The sequence below is a fragment of the Podarcis tiliguerta genome (assembly GCF_965153285.1).
Source record: "Podarcis tiliguerta genome assembly, chromosome: 5".
NCBI classification, from domain to species: Eukaryota; Metazoa; Chordata; class Lepidosauria; order Squamata; family Lacertidae; genus Podarcis; species Podarcis tiliguerta.
Genome location: NC_139538.1, coordinates 6499260 through 6527010, shown reverse-complemented (window position 1 = coordinate 6527010; position 27751 = coordinate 6499260). Strand labels below are relative to the sequence as shown.

The 27751-nt window shown below is 45.1% G+C and overlaps 1 protein-coding gene and 1 long non-coding RNA gene across 11 annotated transcripts in view; one reads left to right on the top strand and one right to left on the bottom strand.

Moving 5' to 3' along the window:
* LOC310678493 overlaps positions 1–27751 on the bottom strand; it is a 157294-nt gene that overhangs the window by 1017 nt on the left and 128526 nt on the right. Inside the window, exon 2 of the long non-coding RNA XR_014511774.1 lies at positions 19896–20727. This is a non-coding gene — a long non-coding RNA (uncharacterized lncRNA). The remainder of the gene's footprint in view (positions 1–19895; positions 20728–27751) is intronic.
* LOC310678313 (cytochrome P450 2J2-like) overlaps positions 1–27751 on the top strand; it is a 159981-nt gene that overhangs the window by 68514 nt on the left and 63716 nt on the right. The window contains exon 8 of one of the 10 annotated variants that reach the window (XM_083442124.1): positions 27074–27234. The exons of the other annotated variants lie outside the window; for them this stretch is intronic. Within the exon in view, the coding sequence (XP_083298250.1) occupies positions 27074–27234 (161 nt within the window). The remainder of the gene's footprint in view (positions 1–27073; positions 27235–27751) is intronic. 10 annotated transcript variants of the gene reach the window in all.

Sequence of the window (27751 nt, the reverse complement as noted above, 5' to 3'; positions counted from 1 at the left end):
AATTCCTTCCCTCTGTCATATCTTAAATTCATCATATTCTTAGTGTCTTAATATAGTTACATTTCCATGTATCTTAAAACTTATTAGACTTTCTTAATCTTTAAATTTTATACTAATAGTCTTTTAAATTCAATCTGGTGTCATCAAGCGTTCATTATCTTGTAGTGTTTCTGTAGATAGTCTTTGAACTTCCTCCAATCTTCCTTCACCGTCTCTTCTCCCTGGTCTCTGATTCTGCCAGTCATTTCTGCTGATTCCATGTAGTCAATAACTTTCATCTGCCATTCTTCCAGGGTGGGTAATTCTTGTGTCTTCCAATACTGTGCGATGAGTATTCTTGCTGCTGTTGTAGTGTACATAAAAAATGTCCTGTCCTTCACATGGAGCTGTTGGTTGACCATGCCCAGGGGAAAGGCTTCTGGTTTCTTCGGAAATGTGTATTTAAACACTTTTTTCAGTTCATTATAAATTATCTCCCAGAAGGTCTTAATCCTTGGGCACGTCCACCAAAGGTGGAAAAATGTACCTTCAGTTTCTTTACATTTCCAACATTTATTATCGGGCATATGATAAATTTTTGCTAGCTTGACTGGTGTCATGTACCATCTGTATATCATTTTCATAATATTCTTTCTTAAGGCATTACATGCCGTGAATTTCATACCAGTGGTCCATAACCGTTCCCATTCAGCTAGCATTATATTGTGACCAACATCTTATGCCCACTTGATCATTACTGATTTCACTTCCTCATCCTGTGTATTCCATTTCAGCAGCAAATTATACATTCTTGACAATATCTTAGTTTTGGGTTCTAACAATTCTGTTTCCAATTTTGATTTTTCCACCTGGAAGCCAATTTTTCTGTCCAATTTATATGCCTCCATTATCTGATGGTAGTGAAGCCAATCACGGACTTTGCTTTTTAATTTATCAAAACTCTGAAGTTTCAGTTTGTCTCCATCTTGTTCTAAAATCTCCCAATATTTTGGCCAATTGGCCTCCATATTGAGTTTTTTTAAAGCTTTTGCTTCCATTGGAGACAACCACCTTGGAGTCTTGTTTTCCAAAAAATCTTTGTATCTAGTCGAAACATAAAACAGTGCTTTCCTGACAATGTGAATTTTGAACATTCTATGCACTTTGACCTTATCATACCATAGATATGCATGCCAACCAAATACATTATTAAATCCTTCTAAATCCAATATATCTGTGTTTTCAAGAAGTAGCCATTCTTTCAGCCAGCAAAAAGCCGCTGCTTCATAATAAAGTTTCAAGTCCGGCAGGGCAAAGCCTCCTCTTTCCTTTGCATCTGTTAATATTTTAAATTTTATCCTTGGCTTTTTGCCCTGCCAGACAAATCTGGATATGTCCTTCTGCCACTTCTTGAAACAGTGAATTTTATCAATAATCTGTAGTGTCTGGAATAAAAACAACATTCTTGGCAATACATTCATCTTTATCACCGCAATGCGACCCAATAAAGAGAGTTTCAAATTAGACCATGTTTCCAGATCTTTCTTTATCTCCGTCCAACATTTATCATAATTTTCTTTGTATAAATTCCCATTTTTTGGAGTCATAGTGTTATGGTTCTGGGGATTGCTTGTGCGTAAATTGCCTTCACTCCTGGTGGTCTGGCATGGCTGAACCCCTTTCTGACAGAGCAGCCTCTACCCCGTGGCTGCCTCAGTCGCTGGCAGAATCCGTCAGTGGGCGTTTCTTAAACCTTCTCCAACATAAGAACTCCTTTACTCCCAGTCTCCTCCCTCTCTCCCTACGTGACAACTTCCTTCGCAATGTGGGAGCTGGCAAGGGAGTACTGGTTCCTTCTCCGCTTGTCTCTGGCGCAGAGTCTTGGAGCCACCTCTCCGCTTCCTCTATCTCCTCCCCTTCTCCACTGGTGCTATGCTGATTTCCTTCCCCAGCTTGCGGGCTACCCCTCCTTCTGCTGGAGGCTTCTCTGCCATCATCCTGGAGCCTTCTTAGCTCCTCCTCCTCCTCCGATGGCAGTTCCCTGACATCCACCTCCCCCCCAGGACCCCCTCCACCCCCGTCCCGACCTTTTGACCTACCCTCGTCACTATTCTCGGCCGACGATGCGGGGAATCCCCAAAAGGAGCTGTCGTCATCCCCCGATGATTCAAACCCTGCTTCCCACCCACCTCTGCACCTCTCTGTGGGTGGAACCCCCCAGTTAGCTTCTTCTTCTTCGGACACCCCCCCTCCCTCCTCCCCGGAGGCCGGGAAGCCGACGAAGTCCTCCTCGTCGTCGGTGGTGCCAAACTCCTCCTCCCAGAACCTCACTGGCGGTTTGGGTTTCCTCGGGAACAGGTGGTGGAACTCTTCCACAAGGTACTCATCCTCGACTGCCTCTGCCGGGACCCACGTGTTCTCTGACTCGGGTTCCCCTTCCCAGGCTACCAAATAGTCCACCTGGCAGCCTCGCCACCTGGAATCGAGTATTTCCATAGCTCGCATTTGGTGTTCCCTTTCCTCCACCTGCGGGTGGTTGGTGCTCCTTCCCCTCTGCCCTGGAAACTCCCGCCCCTCCCTGTACAGCGAGAGTAGAGACCTATGGAACACAGGGTGTATTTTCATGCTGTTGGGCAGTTTGAGTTTGAATGCCACCGGGTTCACCTGCTGTGTTACCTCGAAAGGCCCCAGTCTCCTTGGTTGCAATTTTTTGCATCCTCCCTTTAGGGGTAACCCTTTGGTTGACAACCACACCCTGTCTCGCCTTCCCTGCGGTGCTTATCGGCTTGCCTTTTGTACACCTCCTTTGCCCGCTCCAAATTCCATCTGAGTTGTTGATGCAAGGCCTTCATTTCTTCTACGAACTGTTCCGCCGCTGGTACACTCCATCCTTCCTCCCCCCTCCCTGGGAAGGCCCTGGGGTGGCACCCATAGTTGGCCATGAATGGGCTCATACCCGTGGATACATGCTCGGCGTTGTTATATGCAAACTCCGCCAGCGCTAACTTTTCTACCCAATCGTTCTCCCTTTCCCCTACGTAGCACCGCAGGTATTGTTGGAGGATCCCGTTTGCTCTTTCTGCCTGCCCGTTGGTTTCTGGGTGTCATGCCGTCGAGAACCCCACCTCGACCTGCAACAAGCTCATGAGCTTCCTCCAGAACCGGGAAGTAAATTGTTTCCCGCGATCGGAGATGACCCTCGTGGGAGCGCCATGCAGTCTGAAGACATGTTCCACAAACAACTTGGCCGTTTCCTCTGCTGTTACTGCGTGGGAGCAGGCTATGAAATGGCACATCTTGGTCAGGAGATCGACTACCACCATGACTGCTGTTTTCCCCCTGGACTTGGGCAAATCCGTCATGAAATCAATGGACACCACCTCCCAGGGTTTTCCCGGTGTGGGTAAGGGTTCCAGTAACCCCGCCGGAGCCGCCCTCTCTCCCTTGGCCCTTTGACAGCGGTCGCACCCCCGCACATATTCCCGTACGTCTTCCCTTACCCTTGGCCACCAGAAATCCCGGGTGACCAGCAGCATGGTCTTGTGCTGTCCAAAATGACCCGCCGTGGGGTTGTCATGGAGTTGCTTGAGCACCCTTCCCCTTAGGTTTTCCCCTGGAACATACATTGCCCCCCTGTAGTACAACAACCCTCCCTTTTCTTCAAACCCCCCTGGGTTCTCCCTTCCTTCTCGGAGTTCTCCAATTTTTGTTTGGGCGAACTCGTCATTTCGAGTGAGTTCCTCCAGCTCCCTTTTACCCACCAACGCTCCCCCGCACACCCATCAGTCCTCGGGGATCACATGTCGTGTCTCAGGGGGTCCCTCTGTGTCCATGTACTCCGGCTTACGGGAGAGCGCATCTGCTCGTATGTTTTCCTTTCCCGGTATATACCGAATTTCAAAGGAAAACTTGGAGAATTCCTGCGCCCATCGAATCTGTCTCTGGTTGAGTACTCGCGCTGTCCTCCAGTATTCTAAGTTCTTGTGGTCAGTGCAGACCTGAATCTTGTGTTGCGCCCCTATCAATAGATGTCTCCACCGTCGGAACGCCGCATAGATCGCCAGCAGTTCTCGGTCATATACGGTATAGTTCTGCTCCGATTTTCTCCTTGAGAAAAATGCACACGGTCTCCACTCCTCTTCGGCCCCTCCCCTTAAGAGAAGGACCGCTCCAATGGCTCGGTCGGACGCGTCGGTTTCCACTCTCATGGGCTTTGTCAGGTCCACATGCAGAAGCTGCTCCTCTGAGGCAAATGCCTCCTTCAGCCTTTCAAAGGACCGCTGGGCGCTTTCTGTCCAGACGAATTTCTTCTTGCTGCTGAGGCAATCGGTGATTGGCGCTGTCAGGTGAGCGAAGTTCTTGATGAACTTCCTGTAGAAGTTACTGAACCCCAGGAACCTCTGCACGTCTTTCCGGGTTTTGGGTGCCTTCCACTCCAGCACCGCCTGCACCTTGCTCGGGTCCATGGCCAGCCCCTTGTCCGACAACCGGTACCCCAGAAATTCGACTTCTCTGGCATGGAACTGGCACTTTTCCAGCTTAACCCACAGCTGATGCTTATGCAGTCTCTTTAGCACTTCCTGGACGTCCCTGACATGTTGCTCCTCATTGTCCGAATAGATTAAAACGTCATCCAGGAAAGCCACACAATTCCTGAACAGCAGGGGACCCAGCACGTGGTGCATAAACGCTTGAAAGCAGGCGGAGCCTGATTGTAATCCAAAAGGCATAACTAAGTACTCAAAGGCCCCCAGGGGGGTGAACATGGTGGTTTTCCATTCGTCCCCTTCCCTTATTCTAATCAGATTGTACGCTCCCCGGAGATCCAGTTTGGTAAAAAATTTTCCCCGCCTCACTTGCGTTAAAATGTCGTCAATCCTGGGCATGGGGAAGGTCACTGGTTCTGAAATCAAGTTCAACGACCTATAGTCCACGACCAATCTGGGCTGGTTTGTCTCTTTTTTGTCCACAAAGAACACTGGACTGCCCCCTACCGCCTTTGATTCTCTTATGAACCCTCTCTTCAGATTCTTGTCAATAAACTGCTTCAACTCCTCCATCTCCTTGTCAGACATGGCATACAATTTTCCCGCTGGTAATTGCGCCCCAGGAACCAGGTTGATTTGGCAGTCAAAGGGCCTGTGGGGGGGTAGTTTGTCCGCCTCTTTCTCGCTGAATACCTCCCTTAGGTCAGCATATTGTCTTGGCACCTCCCCTTTTGTTCCCACTGCCAGCCCAGCCACCCTGGCCACCGTCATTCGGGGGTTTTCTCCCCCCAAACAGTGCTCCAAGCAGTACGTAGATCCAAAAGTGACTGACTGCTGGTGCCAAGACACTACTGGGTCATGCAGGGCTAGCCAGCTCATTCCCAGTATGATTGGAGGTCCCGCTAGCGTGGCCACATGGAAGGCAATGGTTTCTGTGTGCCTGGACACCCTCATTCGCATTGGGGGGGGTCTGGTGTGTCACTTCACCTCCCAGGAGCTCCCTCCCATCTATGGTGCTCACTTGCAAAGGAAAGTCCAAAGGTAATAAATGGAGTTGGTGCTCTAGGGCAAAATCCCTGCTGAAGAAGTTGCAGGAGCTGCCTGAATCCAGCAACCCTTCCACCTTGACTGGGTACCCGTTTGGGAGTTCTAGTACCACTTCAACGGCTATGGCTGCTCTGGGGGGCTCAGGTTGGGGAACTTTTATTGGTCGTTTGCCTGGCTGCTCTCTCTTTTGCTGGGCAGCCAGGCTCTCCCGTTTCCCGGCATCTGCTCAGGCTCTGGCTGTTCCTCCCCACTGGCAGCAGTTCCAGCCATTCCTGGCCATGGTTTCCTCTGAGGACAGACCCGGGCAAAGTGCCCTGGCTGCTGGCAAAGAAAGCATTTTTTTCCCGCCTTCCAATCTCTCTTCCGACCTTCCCTGGGCTTCAAAATGCTGCTGGCCCTCCCCCCGTCCACTTCCATCAGTTCCCCAGGCTGGGAAAACTCTCCTGGTATGTCAGGAATGCGGTAGTCAAGGCAACGTTCCCCTCCCTTTCCCTCGCGCTTCTCCTGAGCGCGCGCTTCCTGACGAACTCCAATGGCAAGCACAGCTTTGGTTAGTTGATCCATGTTCTGGGGACGGGGTGCCCTTGACAGTTCGTCCCTGACGCTGCCCGAGAGGCCCTCCTCAAACAGCATTTGAACCGGCTCCGCGTCCAGCGACCACCCAAGACGGTGAATTAACATAGCAAAGCGTGACCAATATTCCCAGACTGATTGGCTTCCCTGCTTGCATCTCATCAACTCTCTCCTAGTCACGCTTTGTGCTATTTCATTTGAATACATAGCATCCATGGCTTGGAAGAACTTCCCGAGATCCTTCAGGGCAGCATTCTGCGTGGCCATAAGGGGCCTAATCCAGTCTCTAGCCCCGCCCTGAAGGTGCCCCACCACGAAAGCGACCCTCTCTGAGTCGTCTGCGAAATCAGCATGCTGCAGATCTAGGGCATATTCTATTTCTGTTCTGAACGCATTATAGTCCTGGGGGTCCCCCCCAAATTTCTGCACCAACCCAGGTACCTTCCTGGCGATGGGGGTGGGTCTGACCTGTGCATCCTGAGCACGCCTTTCATCCAGCCTCGCCGTTAGGAGAGCTATATGCTGTTCCAAGTCTCGGTTTCTCTCTAGCAGACTCTGTCCTCCAGCTGCGCCCTCTGGGGCTCCGGCTTCCTTGGTCACGCTCATGCTCTGTCTCCTCCACGCCGCGCACAAGCAACGTAAGGGACTGACGGATTGCTGTTATGGTTCTGGGGATTGCTTGTGCGTAAATTGCCTTCACTCCTGGTGGTCTGGCATGGCTGAACCCCTTTCTGACAGAGCAGCCTCTACCCCGTGGCTGCCTCAGTCGCTGGCAGAATCCGTCAGTGGGCGTTTCTTAAACCTTCTCCAACATAAGAACTCCTTTACTCCCAGTCTCCTCCCTCTCTCCCTACGTGACAACTTCCTTCGCAATGTGGGAGCTGGCAAGGGAGTACTGGTTCCTTCTCCGCTTGTCTCTGGCGCAGAGTCTTGGAGCCACCTCTCCGCTTCCTCTATCTCCTCCCCTTCTCCACTGGTGCTACGCTGATTTCCTTCCCCAGCTTGCGGGCTACCCCTCCTTCTGCTGGAGGCTTCTCTGCCATCATCCTGGAGCCTTCTCAGCTCCTCCTCCTCCTCCGATGGCAGTTCCCTGACACATAGTAATTCCCAGATATTTCACTTTTTTCACTCTTGAATCAGTTCTAAGACTCTTTTCACACTAGAGTCTGGCTCCTGTAATGTCAAAACCAGATCATCTGCAAAAGCTCTTAATTTATATTGTTTAGCTCCGACCTGTATCCCTCTGACCATTTGGTCCTTTCTAATCATATTCAGCAACACCTCCAGGACTGATATAAAAGGCAAAGGGGAAATAGGGCAACCTTGTCATGTTCCCTTTTCTATTCTGAACTCCTCAGTTAAAACATTATTAACAATTAATTTAGCTTTTTCTTCAGAATACATTGCTCCTATACCATTTTCAAATTCTTGGCCTACCCCCATGCCTTGGAGATTCTTCTTCATAAAACCCCAAGAAATGTTGTCGAAGGCTTTCTCCGCATCCACAAATATCAAAGCCGCTTTTGTATTTATCTTTTCCTGTAGAAATTCCAAAATGTCTATTATATTCCTCACATTGTCTGATAAATGTCTTCCTGGGAGAAAGCCTGCTTGATCTTTGTGAATCTCCTCTACTAAGACTTTCTTCAGTCTTCTAGCCAAGATATCTGCAAAGATTTTGTAATCCACATTTAGCAATGATATAGGCCGATAGTTCTTAAGTTGATGTTTTTCAGATTCAGTCTTTGGTATAAGAGTCACGAAAGCTTCTTTCCACGTTTCTGGTGCCCTTTTCCCCTGGAGTATGTCATTACATACTTCCTTTAAGGGTTGAATTAGCCAGTCTTTCAATGATTTATAATATCTTGCAGTCAGCCCGTCAGGTCCTGGAGACTTGCCCAATTGCATGTTTTGAATGGCACTCTCCACCTCTTGTTCTGTTATCCTGCAACTCAATTTACACTTACTTTCTTGAGGTATTTTCGGTAGCCCATTCACTTTCAGGAATTCCTCTATATCCGCATCTTTCTGTGGTTGTTGAGAATAAAGCTGTTTAAAGTATTTTTGAAATGCACTCCTGATCTCGGCAGGATGCTGTAGAGTTCTTCCTTCCACTTCCAAATTTGTTATTGTGTTCATTTTCTGTCTCTTCTTTATTTGCCATGCCAATAACTTTCCACATTTATTTGCAGATTCAAATGTTCTTTGTCTCATTTGTCTGCTCTTCCATTCAATCTCTTGGTTTATCATTTGCATGTACTGTACTTGGTATAATTTTATCTCTTTTAATATTTCTTGTGATTTTGGTTTTGTTCTCAATCTTTTTTCACCCTCCTTGATCTTTTCCAATATCTTATCTCTTTTTTCCTGTTGTAGTCTCTTCTTGAGTGCATTCTGTTGTATCAAAAATCCTCTCATAACAGCTTTACCTGCGTCCCAAATGGTTCTTTTCTCCACCGTGGTGTTCAAATTTATCTCAAAGTAGTCTTTCAGAGTTTTCTGGGCTTTCTTAACTATTTCCTCATCTCTAAACAGAGAGTCATTCATTCTCCATCTAAAGGAACCAGTTGGTAGTAGGTTCATTACCATCTTTACTGCGTTATGGTCGGAGCAAGTCTTTGGGCAGATTTCCACCTTTCTTGTCTTCGGTGCCAGTCCTCTAGTGATCCATATTTGGTCAATTCTAGTCCAAGTCATTTTGGCTTCAGAAAAGAAGGTTCCCTCTCTTCCTAAAGGGTTTTTAGTTCTCCAGATATCAATCAGGTCCAAGTTGTCAGTCAATTCAAAAAAAGTTTTCGGTAGTCTCCCATCTTTGGTGACTACCTGCCGTTGTGCCTTGTCCATATTTGTTGAAACTACTCCATTCATGTCTCCCATCAAAATCACATTGTACTCCAAATAGTCCATCAATGTCTCATGCAACCTTTTGAAAAAATCTGATTTTCCTTCATTTGGTGCGTATACACCCACTATCAAATATTTCTGTCCATGATATTGAATTTCAATTGCCAAATCTTCCTTGCTCATCCTTAAAGATAAATTTTGGTGACAGGCTCTCTTTAGCATAAATTACTATTCCTCTTTTTTTTACTTTGTCAGACGAGATGAATTCTTGACCCAATCTTTTATTAATTAAAATTGTTCTATGGAGCCTAGTCAAATGTGTTTCCTGCAAACAAATCAAGTCCAATTGTTCTTTTTTTAAGATATGAAAGATCGATTTCCTCTTTCAAACCGAGTTCAGACCGTTAACAGTTCCAGCTCAAAAGTTGCAGAGACATGTTGTGTTTTTTTTCTATTATAGTCCTCCAGATGCACCCAACGTCTTCTCCTCTTCCGGTCCCGGTGGTGTCTTTTTAGCCAAGTTCAAATTCAATATTGCTTCTGCAGCATTCTTCCTTCTTTCCTCTAGCAAGTCCACAGTTCCTTTCTGTAGGTCTTCCCCGTAGACCTCCAAGAAACTATTTTTATCTTCCACTGATCTTATTTTTATCTTTCTTCCTTTGAAACTAAAAGAAAGTCCTTCAGGAAATTCCCACCTGAAGATGCTATTGTTGTTCCTCAACTGAGTGACAAAGTCCTTGTACCTGGCTCTGAGGTCAAGAAGGTGTTTCGGAATGTCCTTAAAAATTTCAGCTTTAGACTGGGAAATTTCCAAAGATTTTTGAAAATGCAGTTCCAAAATCTTGTCCCTTTCTTCTTTAGATCTTAATGTAACCAAACAGTCTCTGATTTTGATCCTTTTATTTGTTTTTCCCAGTCGAAAAGCACTTAATTTTTTTAATTCCTCTTTTTCCGAGTCCAATTCCCAGAATTTTTCAAATTCTTGTGTAAGGAGGTCCCGTAGGCTCTCTTTCTCAATTTCTGGCACACCTCTGATTCTAAGATTAGTTTGCTTATCTTTTAATTCAATCATAGAAAACCTTGCTCTATGGTCCTCAAGTTGTCTGTTCATCGGTGGTAGTTTCTCCTCAGTAGCAGCTACAGCTTCTCTGACTTCTTCTGCAATCTTTCTTGTTTTAGCAGACTCCTCCAACAGCTGTCTAATTGAATCCGTATTCTGTTTAATACTTGCAGTGTTCTGATCTATTTTAGAGGATGTTTCTGCTACCCCCTTGTTTGTTTCTGCCACTTGTTTTTTTGTTTCTGCCACCTCTTTTTTCATTTCTGCGACTTCTTCTGTTAGTTTGTCTATTGCTCCTTGTAGTCTTGCAAAACCTGCATTTATCAACTCTTCTGTAGTTGGCAATCCTTTTCCTTTTGGTTGTGCAGAAGCACCTCCTGTTGGGTCTAAAGATCCCCTTCTTCCTGGAAGAAAAGATTTGCCTGATCTAGTGGTTTTCTCCTGATATAGTTCTGTTTTCCCTTTTCCTTCTGTCATAAGATATGCTGTTGTCTCAAGGTCAGGCTGCAGCTGCAACTTGTTTTCAATTCCAAATCCAAACAGTGAAAAGTTACAAAGAAACTTTGCTTACTTTGTAGCAATGTCCGTGCCCACCAGGGGGACCCAACAGTCACTAAGTCCGAGGAAAAGAAGTATCTTTCGTCTTTTACTTCCACTTTATAGCAATATTGTATCGGTATTTTAACATAGATGCTCAAATTGTAACAAATTTAGTCCTATTGTAGCTATTTTTTCCCTTTAAAAGCAGTCCGCGATCCCTTTCTGAGGCTTGCTTTCAGTTTGACAGCTCAGGACCTGGGAGTCTGAGCGGTGATTCCAATGCTTAAAGCCTCTTTTCCGCAGAAGTAAAGTCTTTTAAAAATTCCCCCCTCCTTTCCTTCCTCCCGGGGAGGGGGCTGGTCTTTCCAAAGACTTCAGATTTGTTATTTTTAATCCCTTTGTTTCAAGTATTAGCAACACAGCCTTTACTATCTTCTATTTACAGGCGGAAGGCTGACTTCCTGTTTAGACCTTTCCGCTTCAAGTCCAAATCTTTTTAAAAGAAATTTAAAGTTCCAAATCATTTCCGAATTCAAAGGCTTAGTTTCTTTAAATTTTTATCTCCTCTACTCACGAGTATTCTTTTTTTGTAATCCGAATTGTCTCAAGAAGAAGCTGAACGCTCTCCGATCCCAGCGATGCGACGTCGCTCCGAGAAAGTAGCAATTGACTCACAGCACCGCGCTGACCCCCCCCCGCCGTTCTCCGGAGCTTTTTTTTTGCTCCAGAGGCGATCTGAAGTCACGCTAATGGTGTCCGCCGAGTCCCACGGCCATAGGCTTCCTCCGCCTACGGTTTCAAGGGGTTACCGCGTTGCCGTAGCGGCAAAAACCTCGTCTCTCTCGGAGCTCTCCCTCCGCAGATCAGAGGAAGGCAGCCATGATCGATGGCGCTCAGCCCGGAAGTCCCCCTCCTCGTCGTCTCTAGTGCCAAACTCCTCTTCCCAGAATCTCACTGGTGGTTTGGGTTTCCTTGGGAGCAGGTGGTGGAACTCTTCCACGAGGTACCCATCCTCGACCGCCTCAGCCGGGACCCAGTTCTCTGACTCGGGTTCCCCTTCCCAGGCTACCAAGTACTCCACCTGGCGCCCTCGCCACCTTGAATCGAGTATTTCCGTGGCTCGCATCTGGTGTTCCCTCTCCTCTACCTGCGGGTGGGTGGTGCCTCTTCCCTCCTGCTCTGGAAACTCCCGCCCCTCCCTGTACGGTGAAAGTAGGGACCTATGGAACACCGGATGTATCTTCATGCTGTTGGGCAGTTTGAGCTTGAATGCCACCGGGTTCACCTGCTGTGTTACCTCAAAAGGTCCCAGTCTCCTTGGTTGCAATTTCTTGCACCCTCCCTTTAGGGGTAACCCTTGGGTAGACAACCACACCCGGTCTCCCACCCGTATGGCTTCCCCCTCCCGACGGTGCTTATCGGCCTGTCGCTTGTAGATTTCCTTGGCCCCTCTCCAAATTCCACCTGACTTGTTGGTGCAAGGCCTCCATTTCTTCCACAAACTGCTCTGCCGCAGGTACACTCCATCCTTCCTCCCCCCTCCCCGGGAAGGCCCTGGGGTGACACCCATAATTGGCCATGAACGGGCTCATACCCATAGATACATGTTCGGCATTGTTATACGCAAACTCAGCCAGCGCTAACTTCTCTACCCAATCGTTCTCCCTCTCACCTACGTAGCAGCGTAGGTATTGCTGGAGTATCCCATTTGCTCTTTCTGCTTGCCCGTTGGTTTCTGGGTGTCGCACCGTCGAGAACCCCACCTCGACCTGCAACAAGCTCATGAGCTTCCTCCAGAACCGGGAAGTAAATTGTTTCCCGCGATCTGAGATGACCCTCGCGGGGACCCCATGCAGTCTGGAGACGTGCTCCACAAACAACCTGGCTGTTTCCTCTGCCGTTACCACATGAGAGCAAGCGATGAAATGGCACATCTTGGTCTGTAGATCGACTACCACCATGACTGCTGTTTTCCCCCTTGACTTGGGCAAATCTGTCATAAAATCAATGAACACCACCTCCCAGGGTCTTCCCGGCATGGGTAAGGGTTCCAGTAACCCCGCAGGAGCCACCCTCTCTCCCTTGGCCCTTTGGCAGCGGTCGCAGCCCCGTACATATTCTCGTACGTCTTCCCTTACCCTTGGCCACCAGAAATGCCGGGTGACAAGTAGCATGGTCTTGTGTTGCCCAAAGTGGCCCGCCGTGGGGTTGTCGTGGAGTTGCTTGAGTACCCTTCCCCTCAGGGTCCCCCCGGTACATACAGCGCCCCCTTGTAGTACAACAACCCTTCCTTTTCCTCAAACCCTCCATGGTTCTCCCTTCCTTCTCGGAGTTCTCTGATTTTAGTTTGAGCGAACTTGTCATTTCTAGTGAGCTCCCCCAGTTCCTGTTTCCCAACCAACGCTCCCCCCCACACCGATCGGTCCTTGGGGATCACATGTCGTATCTCAGGTGGTCCCTCTCTTCCATGTACTCCGGCTTACGGGAGAGCACATCTGCTCTTACGTTTTCTTCTCCCGGTACGTACCGGATCTCGAAGGAAAAGTTGGAGAATTCCTGCGCCCATGACTGGCACCAAAGACAAAAAACGTGGAAATCTGCCCAAAGACTTGCTCCGACCATAATGCTGTAAAGATGGTAATGAGTCTACTACCAATTGGTTCCTTTAGATGGAGGATGAATGACACTCTGTTTAGAGATGAGGAAATAACCAAGAAAGCCCAGAAAACCTTGAAGGACTACTTTGAGATAAATTTGAATACTATGGTGGAGAAAAGAACTGTATGGGACGCAAGTAAAGCTGTTATGAGAGGGTTTCTGATTCAACAGAACACGCTTAAGAAGAGATTACAAAAGGAAAAAAGAGAAAAGATCTTAGAAAAGATTAACGAGGGAGAAAAGAGATTAAGAGCAAAACCAAAATCGCAGGAAATTCTAAGAGAAATTAAGTTATATCAAGTTGAATATATGCAAATGATAAACCAAGAAATTGAATGGAAAATAAGGCAAATGAGACAAAGGACTTTTGACTCGGCAAACAAATGTGGAAAGTTATTGGCATGGCAAATAAGGAAGAGACAAAAACTGAATACCATAACAAATTTGGAAGTGGAAGGAAGAATTATACAGAATCCAGTGGAAATAAGGACTGCTTTTCAAAAATATTTTAAACAGCTTTACTCCCAGCAATCCCAGAATGAAACAGATATAGAGGACTTTTTGAAGGAGAACGGGCTACCGAAAATATCTCAAGAAAGCAGATTGAAATTGAGCTACAGGATAACAGACCAAGAAATTGAGAGTGTCATTCAGAATATGCAACTAGGCAAGTCTCCAGGACCTGATGGACTGACTGCTAGATATTATAAAGTATTGAAAGACTGGCTAATTCAGACACTGAAAGAAGTTTGTAATGAAATACTTAAGGGGAAAAAAGCACCAGAAACGTGGAAAGAAGCTTTTGTCACACTTATACCAAAGATAGAGACCGAAAAACATCAACTTAAAAACTACCGCCCTATATCATTGCTTAATGTAGATTACAAAATTTTTGCAGACATTTTGGCTAGAAGATTTAAGAAAATATTAATAGAGGATCAAGCAGGTTTTCTCCCAGGAAGACACTTATCAGACAATGTGAGGAATATAATAGATATATTGGAACTTTTAGAGGAAAAAATAAACACAAAAGCAGTTCTGATATTTGTGGATGCGGAGAAGGCCTTTGACAATATTTCTTGGGGTTTTATGAAGAAGAATCTCCAAGGCATGGGGGTAGGACAAGAATTTGAAAATGGTATAGGTGCAATCTATTCTGAACAAAAAGCTAAATTAATTGTCAATAACGTAGTGACCGAGGAATTCAGAATAGAGAAAGGAACACGACAAGGTTGCCCAATCTCCCCTTTACTTTTTATATCAGTCCTGGAGGTATTGCTGAACATGATTAGAAAGGACCAATTGATCAGAGGGATACAGGGCGGAGCTAAACAATATAAATTAAGAGCATTTGCAGATGACCTTGTTTTGACATTGCAAGAGCCAGAATCCAGTGTAAAAAGAGTTTTAGAACTGATTCAGGAATTTGGTCGATTGGCAGGTTTTAAATTAAATAAAACAAAAACAAAGGTCTTGGTAAAAAACTTAACAGAAATTGAGAAAGAAAGGTTTCAGAATGAGACAGGTTTGACAGTAGTGAAAAAAGTGAAATATCTGGGAATTACTATGACTGCTAAAAATGGGAACTTATACAAAGACAACTATGATAAATGTTGGTCGGAGATAAAGAAAGATCTAGAAATATGGTCAAATTTGAAACTCTCATTAACGGGTCGTATTGCCGTGATAAAGATGAATGTATTGCCAATAATGTTGTTTTTATTTCAGACATTACAGATTATAGACAAAACTGACTGTTTCAAGAAGTGGCAAAAGGACATATCTAGATTCGTCTGGCAGGGCAAAAAGGCAAGGATAAAATTTAAAATATTAACAGATGTAAAGGAAAGAGGAGGCTTTGCCCTGCCAGATTTGAAACTCTATTATGAAGCAGCAGCTTTTTGCTGGCTAAAAGAATGGCTACTTCTTGAAAATATAGATATTCTGGATTTAGAAGGATTTAACAATGTTTTTGGTTGGCATGCATACCTATGGTACGACAAGGTTAAAGTGCATAGAATGTTTAAAATTTACATTGTTAGGAATGCATTGTTTAAAGTATGGATAAGGTACAAAGATTTGCTTGAAGACAAGATTCCAAGGTGGTTGTTCCCAATGGAGGCTAAAGCACTAAAAAAACTCAATATGGAGGCCAACTGGCCAAAATATTGGGAGATATTAGAACAAGATGGAGACAAACTGAAACTACAGAGTTTTGATAAATTAAAAAGCAAAGTCTGAGATTGGCTTCATTATTATCAAATAATGGAGGCATTTAAAATGGATAGGAAAATTGTCTTCCAGGTGGAAAAATCAAAATTGGAAACAGAACTGTTAGAACCCAAAACTAAGATTTTGTCAAGAATGTACAATTTGCTGTTGAAATGGAATACACAGGATGAGGAAGTGAAATCAGTGATGGTTAAATGGGCCCAAGACCTGGGTCATAATATAATGTTTGCTGACTGGGAACGGTTATGGACCACTGGTATGAAATTTACGGCATCTAATGCTTTAAGAGAGAATATTATGAAAATGATATACAGGTGGTACATGACACCAGTCAAGCTTGCAAAAATCTATCACTTACCCGATAATAAATGTTGGAAATGTAAAGAGGTTGAAGGTACATTCTTTCACCTTTGGTGGATATGCCCAAAGATAAGGGCATTCTGGGAGATGATTTATAATGAGCTGAAAAAAGTGTTTAAATACACATTCTCGAAGAAACCAGAAGCCTTTCTCCTGGGTATGGTTAGCCAACAGGTGCACAAAAAGGATAGGACATTTTTTATGTATGCAACAGCAGCAGCAAGGATACTCATCGCACAGTATTGGAAGACACAACAGCTACCCACACTGGAAGAATGGCAGATGAAAGTTACTGACTATATGGAATTGGCAGAAATGACCGGCAGAATCAGAGACCAGGGAGAAGAGACGGTGAAGGAAGACTGGAGAAAGTTTAAAGACTATTTTCAAAAACATTATAAGATAATGAACGTTTGATGACATTGGTTTGAGATTGAATGGTTTTTAGTTAAAAAGTGAATTGAGAAAGACTCAATATTTTTATTAGATTAAAGGAAATGTAACTATTTACTAGACTTTAAGAGTATCAGGAAATCAAATTATGATAGAGGGAAAGAATTTGCGGACAGATTATTTGATTTGGAATACAGAGAAGGAAGGTCTGGGGAAGTCGGAGAAATAAGTTAATGTAAAGAATACAAAGAGACAAAAATTGTTTTTAATATGTTTATTCTCTTTGTTGTATTTTGCTGTTTTGTGTTTGTGTGTTGTAGTGTTTACTTTTTTGTTTTTTTTCTGTTGTGGGGATGTTTGTTTATTGTTCTTTCATGTTTCTTCTTTTTGTAAAACTTAATAAAATATTATTATAAAAAAAAAGAGAATTCCTGCGCCCATCGAATCTGCCTCTGGTTGAGTACTCGCGCGGTTCTCCAGTATTCTAGGTTCTTGTGGTCAGTGCAGACCTGAATCTTGTGTTGCGCCCCATTTGATGATGTCTCCATCATCAAAACGCCGCATAGATCGCAAGCAGTTCTCGGTCATATACGGTATAGTTCTGCTCCGATTTGCTCAGCTTCCTCGAGAGAAAGGCACACGGTCTCCAGTCCCCTCCCCCCCCCCTGCAAGAGAAGGACCGCCCCGATGGCTCGGTCAGACGTGTCGGTTTCCAACCTCATGGGCTTTGTCAGATCCACATGCAGGAGCTGCTCTTCTGAAGCGAACGTCTTCTTCAGCCTGTCAAAGGATTGCTGGGCACTTTCTGTCCAGGTGAACTTCTTCTTGCTACTGAGACAATCGGTGATGGGCGCTGTCAAGTGTGCGAAGTTCTTGATGAACTTCCTGTAGAAGTTGCTGAACCCTAGGAACCTCTGCACGTCCTTCCGGGTCTTGGGTGCCTTCCACTCCAGTACCGCCTGCACCTTGCTCGGGTTCATGGCTAGACCCTTGTCCGACAACCTGTACCCCAGAAATTCGACTTCTCAGGCGTGGAACTGGCATTTTTCCAGCTTGACCCACAGCTGGTGCTTATGCAGTCTTTTTAGCACTTCCCGGACATCTCTGACATGTTGCTCCTCATTGTCCGAATAGATTAAGACATCGTCCAAAAAGGCCACGCAGTTCTTGTACAGCAGGGACCCCAACACGCGGTGCATGAAAGCTTGAAAGCAGGCGGAGCCTGATTGTAATCCAAAGGGCATAACTAAGTACTCAAACGCCCCCAGGGGGGTGAACATGGTGGTTTTGCATTCGTCCCCCTCCCGTATTCTAATCAGATTGTACGCTCCCCGGAGATCCATTTTAGTAAAAAATTTTCCCCGCCTCACTTGTGTTAAAATGTCATCAATCCTGGGCATAGGAAAGGTCACTGGTTCTGACACCAAGTTTAGGGCCTTATAGTCCATGACCAATCTGGGCTGGTTTGTCTCCTTCTTGTCCACAAAGAACACTGGACTGTCCTCCACCGCCTTTGATTCCCTTATGAACCCTCTCTTCAGATTCTTGTCAATAAACTGCTTCAACTCCTGCATCTCCTTGTCAGACATGGCATACAACTTCCCCATTGGTAATTGCGCCCCTGGGAGCAGGTTGATTTGGCAGTCAAAGGGCCGGTGGGGGGGTAGTTTGTCTGCCTCCTTCTCGCTGAAAACTTCCCTTAGGTCCGTGTATTGTGTTGGCACCTCTCCTTTCGTCCCCACTGCCAGCCCAGCCACCCTGGCCCCAGCCATTCTGGGAGCCCCTGCCCCCCCGACAGTGCTCCAAAAAGTACGTTGACCCAAAGGTGACTGACTGCTGGTGCCAGGACACTACTGGGTCATGCAGTGCTAGCCAGCTCATTCCCAGTAGTATTGGGGGTCCAGCCAGTGTGGCCATGTGAAAGGCGATGGTTTCAGTGTGCCTGGAAACCCTCATTCGCATTGGTGGTGTCTGGTGTGTCACTTCTCCTCCCAGAAGTTCCCTGCTATCTATGGTGTTTACTTGCAAGGGAAAATCCAATGGTATTAAGTGGAGTTGATGCTCTAGGGCAAAGTCCCCGCTGAAGAAATTGCAGGAGCTGCCTGAATCCAGCAACCCCTCAACCTTGACTGGGTACCCGTTTGGGAGTTCTAGCACCACATCTACAGCTATAGCTGCTCTGGGGCGCTCAGGCTGGGGAACTTTTATTGGTTGCTTGCCTGGCTGCCGTCCCTCTTGCTTGGCAGCCAGGCACTGTCGTTTCCCTGCGCCTGTTCTTGCTCTTGATTTTCCTCCCCACTGGCAGCAGCTCCCACCATCCCTGGCCACGCCTTTCTTTGAGGGCAGACCCTAGCAAAGTGTCCTGGCCGTTGGCAGAGAAAGCATTTCTTCACCTTCCAATCCTTTCCCTCCCTTTTGCGACCTTCACTGGACTTCGAAACACTGCTGGCTCTGCCCCCATCCACTTCCATCGGCTCAGCAGCCTGGGAAAGCTGCCCTGGTATTTCAGGAATGCGGTAGTCAAGGCAACGTTCCCCTCCCCTTCCCTCGCGCTTCTCCTGAGCACAAGCTTCCTGTCGTACTCCAATAGCAAGCACAGCTTTGGTTAGCTGATCCATGGACTGGGGGCGGGGCGCCCTTGGCAGTTCGTCCTTCACAGCAGGAGACAGACCTTCCTCGAATAGCATCTGCACAGGTCCCGAGTCCAGATCCCACCCAAGCCGGTGGATAAGCATGGCAAAACGTGAGCAGTATTCTCTAACTGATTGGCTCCCCTGCTTGCACCCCATCAGCTCCCGCCTCGTCACATTCTGTGCCACTTCGCTTGAGTACATTGCATCCATAGCTTGGAAGAATTTCTTAAAGTCCTTCAGGGCAGTATTCTGCGTGGCCATGAGGGGCCTAATCCAATCCCTAGCCCTGCCCTGAAGGTGCCCCACCACGTAAGCTACTCGTTCTGCGTCGTCTGCAAAGTCATTATGCTGTAGTTCCAAGGCATATTCTATTTCTGTTCGGAACGCATTATAGTCCTGGGGGTCCCCCCCCCAAACTTCTGTACCAACCCCGGTACCTTCCTGGCGATGGGGGTGGGTCTGACCTGTCCATCCAGAGCTCACCTTTCCTCCAGCCTCGCCGATAGAAGAGCCACATGCTGTTCCAACTCTCGGTTCCTCTCAACCAGACTCTCCCCTCCAGCTGCTTGCTCTTGACCTCCGGATTCCCTGGTGACGCTCATGCTGTCTCTCCTCCGATGCTGCGCACAAGCAACGTAAGAGACTGACGGATTGCTGTAATGGTTCTAGGGATTGCTTGTGCGTAAGTTGCCTTTACTCCTGGCTAGGTTGCATGGTTGAACCCTTTTCTGACAGGGCAGCCTCTATTCCGTGGCTGCCTCAGTCACTGGCAGAATCCGTCAGTGGGCGTTTCTTAAACCGCTTCCAACATAAAAGCTGCTTGACGCCCAGTCTCCTCCCCCGTTGCCTGCACGAAAGCTTTCTGCGCAAGGTGGGTGTGGGCAAAGGAGCACTAGTCCCCTCTCCACTTGTCTCCTGCGAAGAGTCCTGGAGCCACCTCTCCGCTTCCTTTATCTCCTCCCCTTCTCCACTGGTGTTACGCTGATTTCCTTCCCCAGTGTATGGGCTATCCCTCCTCCTACTGGGGCCCTCTCCACCATCATCCGGGAGCCCTCTCACCTCCTCCTGCTCTGATGGCAGTTCCCTGACATTCACCTATTTGTGTAAGACATTTTTTAAAATCACAAATAGCTAACAAAAGTTATGGGCTCAGTCATGGCCAGCAGGTGGTGATAGAGAATGGCAAGAAGATTTTGAAGTCAATCCCAGAAACCAGCAACTCAGCACAGTAAAATATGTTTTTTGCAGATTTACCCCTTGATCCATGTCTGTTGAACTTCCTGGCACAACTTAGTCTCAAAGTTTAGTAAGTTAAATTTTACTCTTTTTTTTTACAGTTCATTAAATGTTTACTCCCCCCCCCCCCAGGACTTTCATTGGTGATATTTTCCAATTCAAAATTTTGAATATGTGGCTTGTTTCCACTTTACACCTGTGAATTTTCACTTACAACACCTTCACTCTTGATAAGCCTTTCGTTAGTAAGCCAAACGTTCCCTTCTCTTGAAGACAGGGAAGTCAAAAAACTGCATGCCAAAGCACACTAAGTGGTGTCTCAGTGCTTTTTGCAAGGAGAGCAGTAACTGCTGCTCTTTTAATCCTTTAGTCACGGGAGTCAGTCTTTCAGGAGGTAGGTTGTTGGCCTCCTCTAGATATTCAGTTTCTGGGTCAGTACTCCAGAACTCTGGCGGCCTGTCGTTTCCCCTTCTGTTTGCACATACACGGTTACAGTTCAAATGTCTCCCGGGGATGGGGAGTTCTGACTGCTTGCTTAGGGCATCTTATGAGCTTTTCTAAACAAGTTTATGGGCTCAGAAACCTACCCCCTACCTCCACCACTTTGATGCTTCCAAAAAACCTCACACAACTGTTTGTACACTGGATTTTTATCCAGACAAATTTCTTTCTTCTGCTTGTCACCCTACAATAAAAAACAAAACTGCAGAGCAAAAAGAGACCCCGAGGGTCGCCCAAGCCATCCCTCTTTTAATGTAGGGAATGCCAACCAAAGCAAAGTAGTAGTAGTTGTTCTGAAGATTTATTGCTTCTCCGTCCAGTTACGCTTCCGCTGCGAGCGTCTGCCAGCTTCTGTTTTCAGCGTAATCAAGGGAGAAAGCAAACAAAGCAGAATGCACAGTGAAATGTGAGAAGGACAGAAAATCAGTCCAGACATTTCTTCTAATCTAGAAGCTTTTTATTTACATGCCAAACAGTGAAATGCTCCACCAGAGAATTCGGACATCTTTCTCGGCTGAAAGCCGCACTCCAACTCCAAAAAACGAAAGCACTCTTTCACAGCATGACAGCTGACATAATATCCCGGCTCTGTGGAGCCCCTCCCTCAGGCATGAGACACACAAAGGTTAACCCTTAACCACCACACTCTACAGTAGTATAATGGTAGTAGTATAATAATTGAAGGCAAATTCCCATTTCTTCCTCAAACAATCTCTGCTGAAAGCCTTCAATGAACAAGAGTCCACAATCTGGTTAAGTGTTCCAGCAAAAGTGGCTCATTTAAGATAAAACTCTTTCTAGGCTTTATAACACTATGACACCAGATGGCGCAGTGGAGTCCCATTTTTCGCCAAAAAAACTTCCATGTATGAAGTTTACAATGCATTTAAGTGGGGAAGGATATCAGTAATAAAAATGAATGTGAAGTTACTTTCCAAGATGTATAAACTGTTGCTAGAATGGTATGCTAAAGATGAATAAATTGAATCAGTGATGATACAATAGACAAGAGATATTGGGCATAATATACCATTCTCATCTTGGGAAAGTTATGGAGGGAAGATTTAAAATTCACAGCATGCTGTACATGGAAAACTTTGTGAGAATGATGTATCGTGGTATCTAACACCTACTAAATTAGCAAAAATGTATAGAACTGCTACAAATATTTGTTGGATATGTAAAGATAAAGAAGGCACCCTCCACCATACATGGTGACCTGCAAGATAACAAAAGCATTTTGGGAAATGATATATAATGAGTTGAAAAAAATATTTTAAAATAACCTTTGTTAAAAAACCCAGAAGCGTTTTTACTAGGAATCGAAGGTGCAGAAATACCAAAGGAGCAGAAACGACTATGTATGCGACGACCGCAGCGCCGATACTTTTGGCTCTGAGAAGGAAAAAAGATAAAGTCCTTACCAGAGAGGAATGGTTGATAAAAATGATGGACTACGCCAAAATGGCAAAAATGACCGGAAAGATTAGAAACCAAGAAGAATAACTTTAATAAGGAATGGGGAAAATTTGTAAGTTCCCTTGGAGAACACTGTACACAATTAAAAACATTGGCAGCATTGTAACAACACTTGTACTGTAACAAGAACTATGGTAAGAATGGAATTTTAGGAAAAAATGGAGAACATTATATGATGCAGTTGAATGGAATCCATGGAATCTCAGCTCAGGGAAGTCCAAGGATTCAGAGAATCGTATATGTTTATGATTATGACTTTTATTTGAATGTGAATGTTAATTGTAAAATTGAACAATAATTTAAAAAATACAATGTGTTTAACTGAATCGCTTCTTTGATATGTATTGATCCAGCCCTGCTCTGGAGGGTAGGACTCAAATCAATGGCTTTATGTTACAAAAAAGAAGATTCAGAAATAAACATGGAAAAACCTACTGACAGTAAGAGCTGTTTGACAGTGGAATGGTCTCCCTTTGGAGATTGTGGACTCTCCTCCTTGGAGGTGTTTAAGCAGAAGTTGGATGGCCATGTGTCATGCATGTCTTTAGCTGAGATTCCAGCATTGGAGGGAGTTGGACTAGATGGCCCTCAGGGTCCCTTCCCACTCTCCAATTCACTGGGACCCGGGGGAATGCCATGACCTAGAACCAAATGTAGATACCCAATGGGGTAAGCACAGCATGTAGGCAATTCGGATCATACATTGCTTTCAGAGAGTGATTACAATACTAATATTTCTGCTCTAAGTCGGTTTCTAAGAAGCACTGTCCTTGTCCTTCTCCACTGATGGAACTCTAATGTGGAGTCAGAAGCACTTTCCACCCACAACCCATCCCAAGAACCAGATTTACAAGGATTAAGAAGACCTGTGCCATTCAAGAAGGCTTGTAGCTGGCCCACACTACCAAATCAACATGGCAAATTACAGTAGAATCTGATCTATAAGATGCAAGGCCAAAATGGAGGAGGTGCAATAATAATAATAATCAAAATATCTTTCAAACGCAGATGTCCCGCCCCACAATGAAGTAGTAACCATAGTCGTAATTAGTACAATCTCTGTTTCTCATTGGAACCTAATGAACCACGAGTCAAGCACATATGTTATGGCCACAAGTCCATATGCCAGGGATCATTGAGGGTTTTGAGGCATGATGGCATACACTGGCTGAACACCAAGGAATGGTGGGAGGTACGACCTGGAGAATTTCCAAGGGATGAAGACTGAGAGCCCAGGGATTGGTGATCAGACAGGGACAGTGTGTGGCAGAGAAAAGTCCAGAAGCAGAAGCAGAGGCAGAAGTAGGAGATAGGAGAGGCCAAGAGGCAGAGATGAGTCAGGCTAGTGAAGGAGCCAGGGTGTCCCCCCTCCTGCTGCAACAAGCTCCCCTCTCCTGGTGTCTCCCAGGACCAGAAGAGGGATGAAAAGGGAGGAGCAGAGAAGGGTGCATCAGTGGAATCTTAGATAGCATGGAAAGGACCTGGGGAAGGAGGAGAGCTAAACAGCTGTGGGAAGGAGGGGATGTTCACCCTCCACAAATGCCTCATGGGAGCAAGACCTACTGAAAAGAGTTGCTGTGGCCTGGCACCTGTGAGCAGGCCTTGCTTCTTCTAATATTCTAATTATTCTAATAAGAGTTATCTTCTTCTTCTTGTTGTTGTTTAGTCGTTTAGTCGTATCCAACTCTTCGTGACCCCATGGACAAGAACACGCCAGGCAATCCTGTCTTCCATTGCCTCCCGCAGGTTGGTCAAACTCATGTTCATCTCTTCGAGAAAACTGTCCAACCATCTCGTCCTCTGTCGTCCCCTTCTCCTTGTGCCCTCCATCTTTCCCAACATCAGGGTCTTTTCCAGGGAGTCTTCTCTTCTCATGAGGTGGCCAAAGTATTGGAGCCTCAGTTTCATGATCTGTCCTTCCAGTGAGCACTCAGGGCTGATTTCCTTAAGAATGGAGAGGTTTGATCATCTTGCAGTCCATGGGACTCTCAAGAGCTCCCCAGCACCATAATTCAAAAGCATCAATTCTTTGGCGATCAGTCTTCTTGATGGTCCAGCTCTCACTTCCATACAACTCTACTGTGAAAACCGTAGCTTTAACCATACGGACCTTTGTTGGCAAGGTGATGTCTCTGCTTTTTAAGAGGCTGTCTAGGTTTGTCATTGCTTTTCTCCCAAGAAGCAGGCGTCTTTTAATTTCGTGACTGCTGTCACCATCTGCAGTGATTATGGAGCCCAAGAAAGTAAAATCTCTCACTGCCTCCATTTCTTCCCCTTCTATTTGCCAGGAGGTGATGGGCCCAGTGGCCATGATCTTCGTTTTTTTGATGTTGAGCTTCAGACCATATTTTGCGCTCTCCTCTTTCACCCTCATTAAAAGGTTCTTTAATTCCTCCTCACTTTCTGCCATCAAGGTTGCGTCATCTGCCTATCTGAGGTTGTTGATATTTCTTCTGACAATCTTAATTCCAGTTTGGGATTCCTCCAGCCCAGCCTTTCGCATGATGAATTCTGCATATAAGTTAAATAAGCAGGGAGACAATATACGGTAATTGGTAATTACATTCATTGTGATGATGGGTTTCAAGAGTAACTCTCACTGGCTTGAAATCAACAGGGGAGCAGAATTTGTAAACTAATGGGAGGCCAGAGAAGGGGAAACTGAGGGGAGTAGAAAAGAGGCACGTAGCTGTTTGTGTACAGCATAGTAACAGCTAACTAATATTGCACCATGTACAAGTCTTTAAGTACATGTGGGAGGATTATAGAGAGCATAATCCTGCTTAAGAGTTGACATGATGAAATTGCCTGACATGACTAATTTAGTTTCATTAATTCCAATGAGTGTACTGTGAGCATGATCTTACATAAATAAGCCCCAAAGATCCCAAATTTTGTTGCAGGACTTGCTGCTTCTGTCACTCGTGTGAATGAATCACAATAGGTTCAGAATCCCCCAAGTGGATCAGCAGAAGCGTGTAGAAACCTTTTTGAAATTATGATTTAATCATAGACATACGTTACAGCTCAATTGCCAGGAATTAAAAGAAAAATACCAGCACCAATCATTCTGTGTAACTTCAAAGAGCAAGAAGGCATGGCAGGAAGCCTGAGGAGTAGGTGCAGAATGTTAATAAGAGATAAAGCACTGACTCCTTTCCCAGCTGGATTTTCCCACTGGGTATCTTTTTAAATTAAGTGTGGCTAGTCCTCATGCCATCATATGACACATTAGTTTGGGTGTATGAAAACCTGGCTTCAGCACATGTGGAGATTTGGGTGATTATGGCATCTCTAACAAGCACAAAAGACTGCTTCTCTTGGCAAGCTCTTCCAACATCTTTTGGGCACGGACTCATGTAGCAAAGGACTCCTCCAGAAAACTTTTTGATTATGCATTCATCATGATTTGTGCTCATAATAATTTCAAGGTGGTTACATCCAAGTCCATTTTCAATACTATTTATGCCTGCAAAGATTTTGAGGTGGTCACACAGTTTCATTTCCATTCTATCACATCCTTTAACTTTCTGCTGAAAACTACATATGCACAGACTTTTTTTTGTCGCACTTTTGCAATAGATATAGTTTCCCCAGACAGCAATAATGTGGGAGTGTCCAGGAAGCATTACAGAAGAACTAACAAAGTGGAATATTCTTGTCAAGAATATGGTGCAGAATTCACCCTCAATAAAAATCCCGCCTGGTGGAACCAGTAGAACTAGTAACTGGTTGACATTACACATTCTATCCTTAAAAACGGTGTGGGAAAATTGGCTGAATTGGGTTAGTTTGCTGAAACTTTTCAGCATACTGACTAAAACAAATAAATAAATAACCAAAATAAAAACAAAGAAAGGAAAAGAGAGAGAGAGAGAGAGAGAAATACCAAGCCCTCTCTCAAAGGTACGTCTTAACTCTTGTCTCACACAGAATGGAGTGGACCCTCCCAGCTCTCACCTGGGTGCTTCCCTTTCTTCCCCCAGTTTCCCACCCTGGGAGATCTTTCCTTCTCTGCCTCTCACACAGGGTCTTTCACTGGCCAGATCTCAACTTCATGTGTGTATTCAGAATATTCTAAATGCTCATTCCAGTATGATATCCAATTGTATTCCGAGATAATATCCAGCTGTTCCTTGTTCTGCTAGGTGATATTTCCCCCCATCTTCAGCCCCAGACATTGCTATGAGTCAAGAATAGTCCTCTTCCAATCCAGGATGATGACTTTATCTTTCTCCCCCCCCCAAAAAAAATCAACCTTTCCTCCATGTTTGAAAACAATAAATCCTTCATTTTTATTTAAACAGGAAACTCTCCACTGTAGTCATTTATTTTAAAAAAAATCCATAGTTATTTACTTGTTGTATATTCATTATTTTACACCCGAGTTTATATCTAGCGATTCCATTTCCTGTAGGGAAATTTATCAAGAGAAAAAGAAAAGAACTTCCATTTCTACCACTTCCATTCTTTTCCCAATAGGGTCACCAGAAGGTTGATAGGTTTTTCCTCTAAATTCCCTCCAAATTATACCCAGGATCCTATCTGCATCATCTTGTAATTCTCTGCTTTAGATAGACTAAGCAGCTCTTACATGCAAAGGCATGAACTTCAGTAAACATGGTTTGTTCTGAGATGGCAACTTTTCACATTGATTTCTGTAAGTAATTATTTCTCACTGATTTTTTGTAGGTATTTTATTTTCAAATGGTCGCACCTGGAGGCAACAAAGACAGTTTGGTGTAGTTACTATGCGGAAGCTGGGGCTGGGGAAGAAAGGAATGGAGCACCAAATAGCAGAGGAGGCCCATCAGCTTGTGGAAGTTTTGCACGTTTGCACGTTCAAAGGGTATGTGATGAGGGGTGATGGTGCTGAGCTGGCGTATGAAGATATATTTGTGTACTACCTCTGTCCATTTTAGAAAGGAATGTGATATGTTTTTCTTGGTTCCTAATGGAGATCCCAGCAGTTTCTCTTGGCCACCATGAACTCCCACTCTCAGTATGAACAGGAGCAGCTGAGCTAACATTAGTATAACTTTATTTTGCAGGACAACCACTTGACCCCTCCATGCCCATCGCTAATTCAGTCTCCATCGTGATATGTCCTGTGGCTTTTGGGCACTGGCTTGCTCTTGAAGATGAACGGTTCCAGAAGCTGATGGAAGCCATGGATTTTGTCATAAAAAAAATAAGTAGCTTTTGGCATATTGTGAGTAGTTATTTTCATTTCTCCTAAGCCAAACAGGTCCCCCTGAATACCACAAATCAGGGCCTTAATACCACAAATCAATATTTTGGAATCCATTATGATATAGGATAGAGGGTTGAAGAAGTGAATCAGGTTTAGATTGATCTGAGATAAGGGCCACTTACTATCTCACCACATGCTCAATTTCTTATGATTATCAGTGAGATAAAATAAAATAAAAAGCATGAGTAAGAAGACTTTGTCCACCACAGAAGACTCTTTGGAGGAACGATGGGATAAAAATGGAACAATGACCTTCGGAACAGGTCATCTAGAGCCCACCAAAGGGGACAGAGGTGAGCAAAATAATCTTTTCACTAAGGGAATTACATACTTTTGTTGCCATCATGGAAAACTAAATGTGTCTACTCTCTACTGACTATGCAGTGGCAATGATGATGGTGCCTATAGTGAGGCCCCTGCAGCCAAAACCTTGGCTGGAATTTTTTTAATGAAAGAGAGACTTGCAACTTAAGCA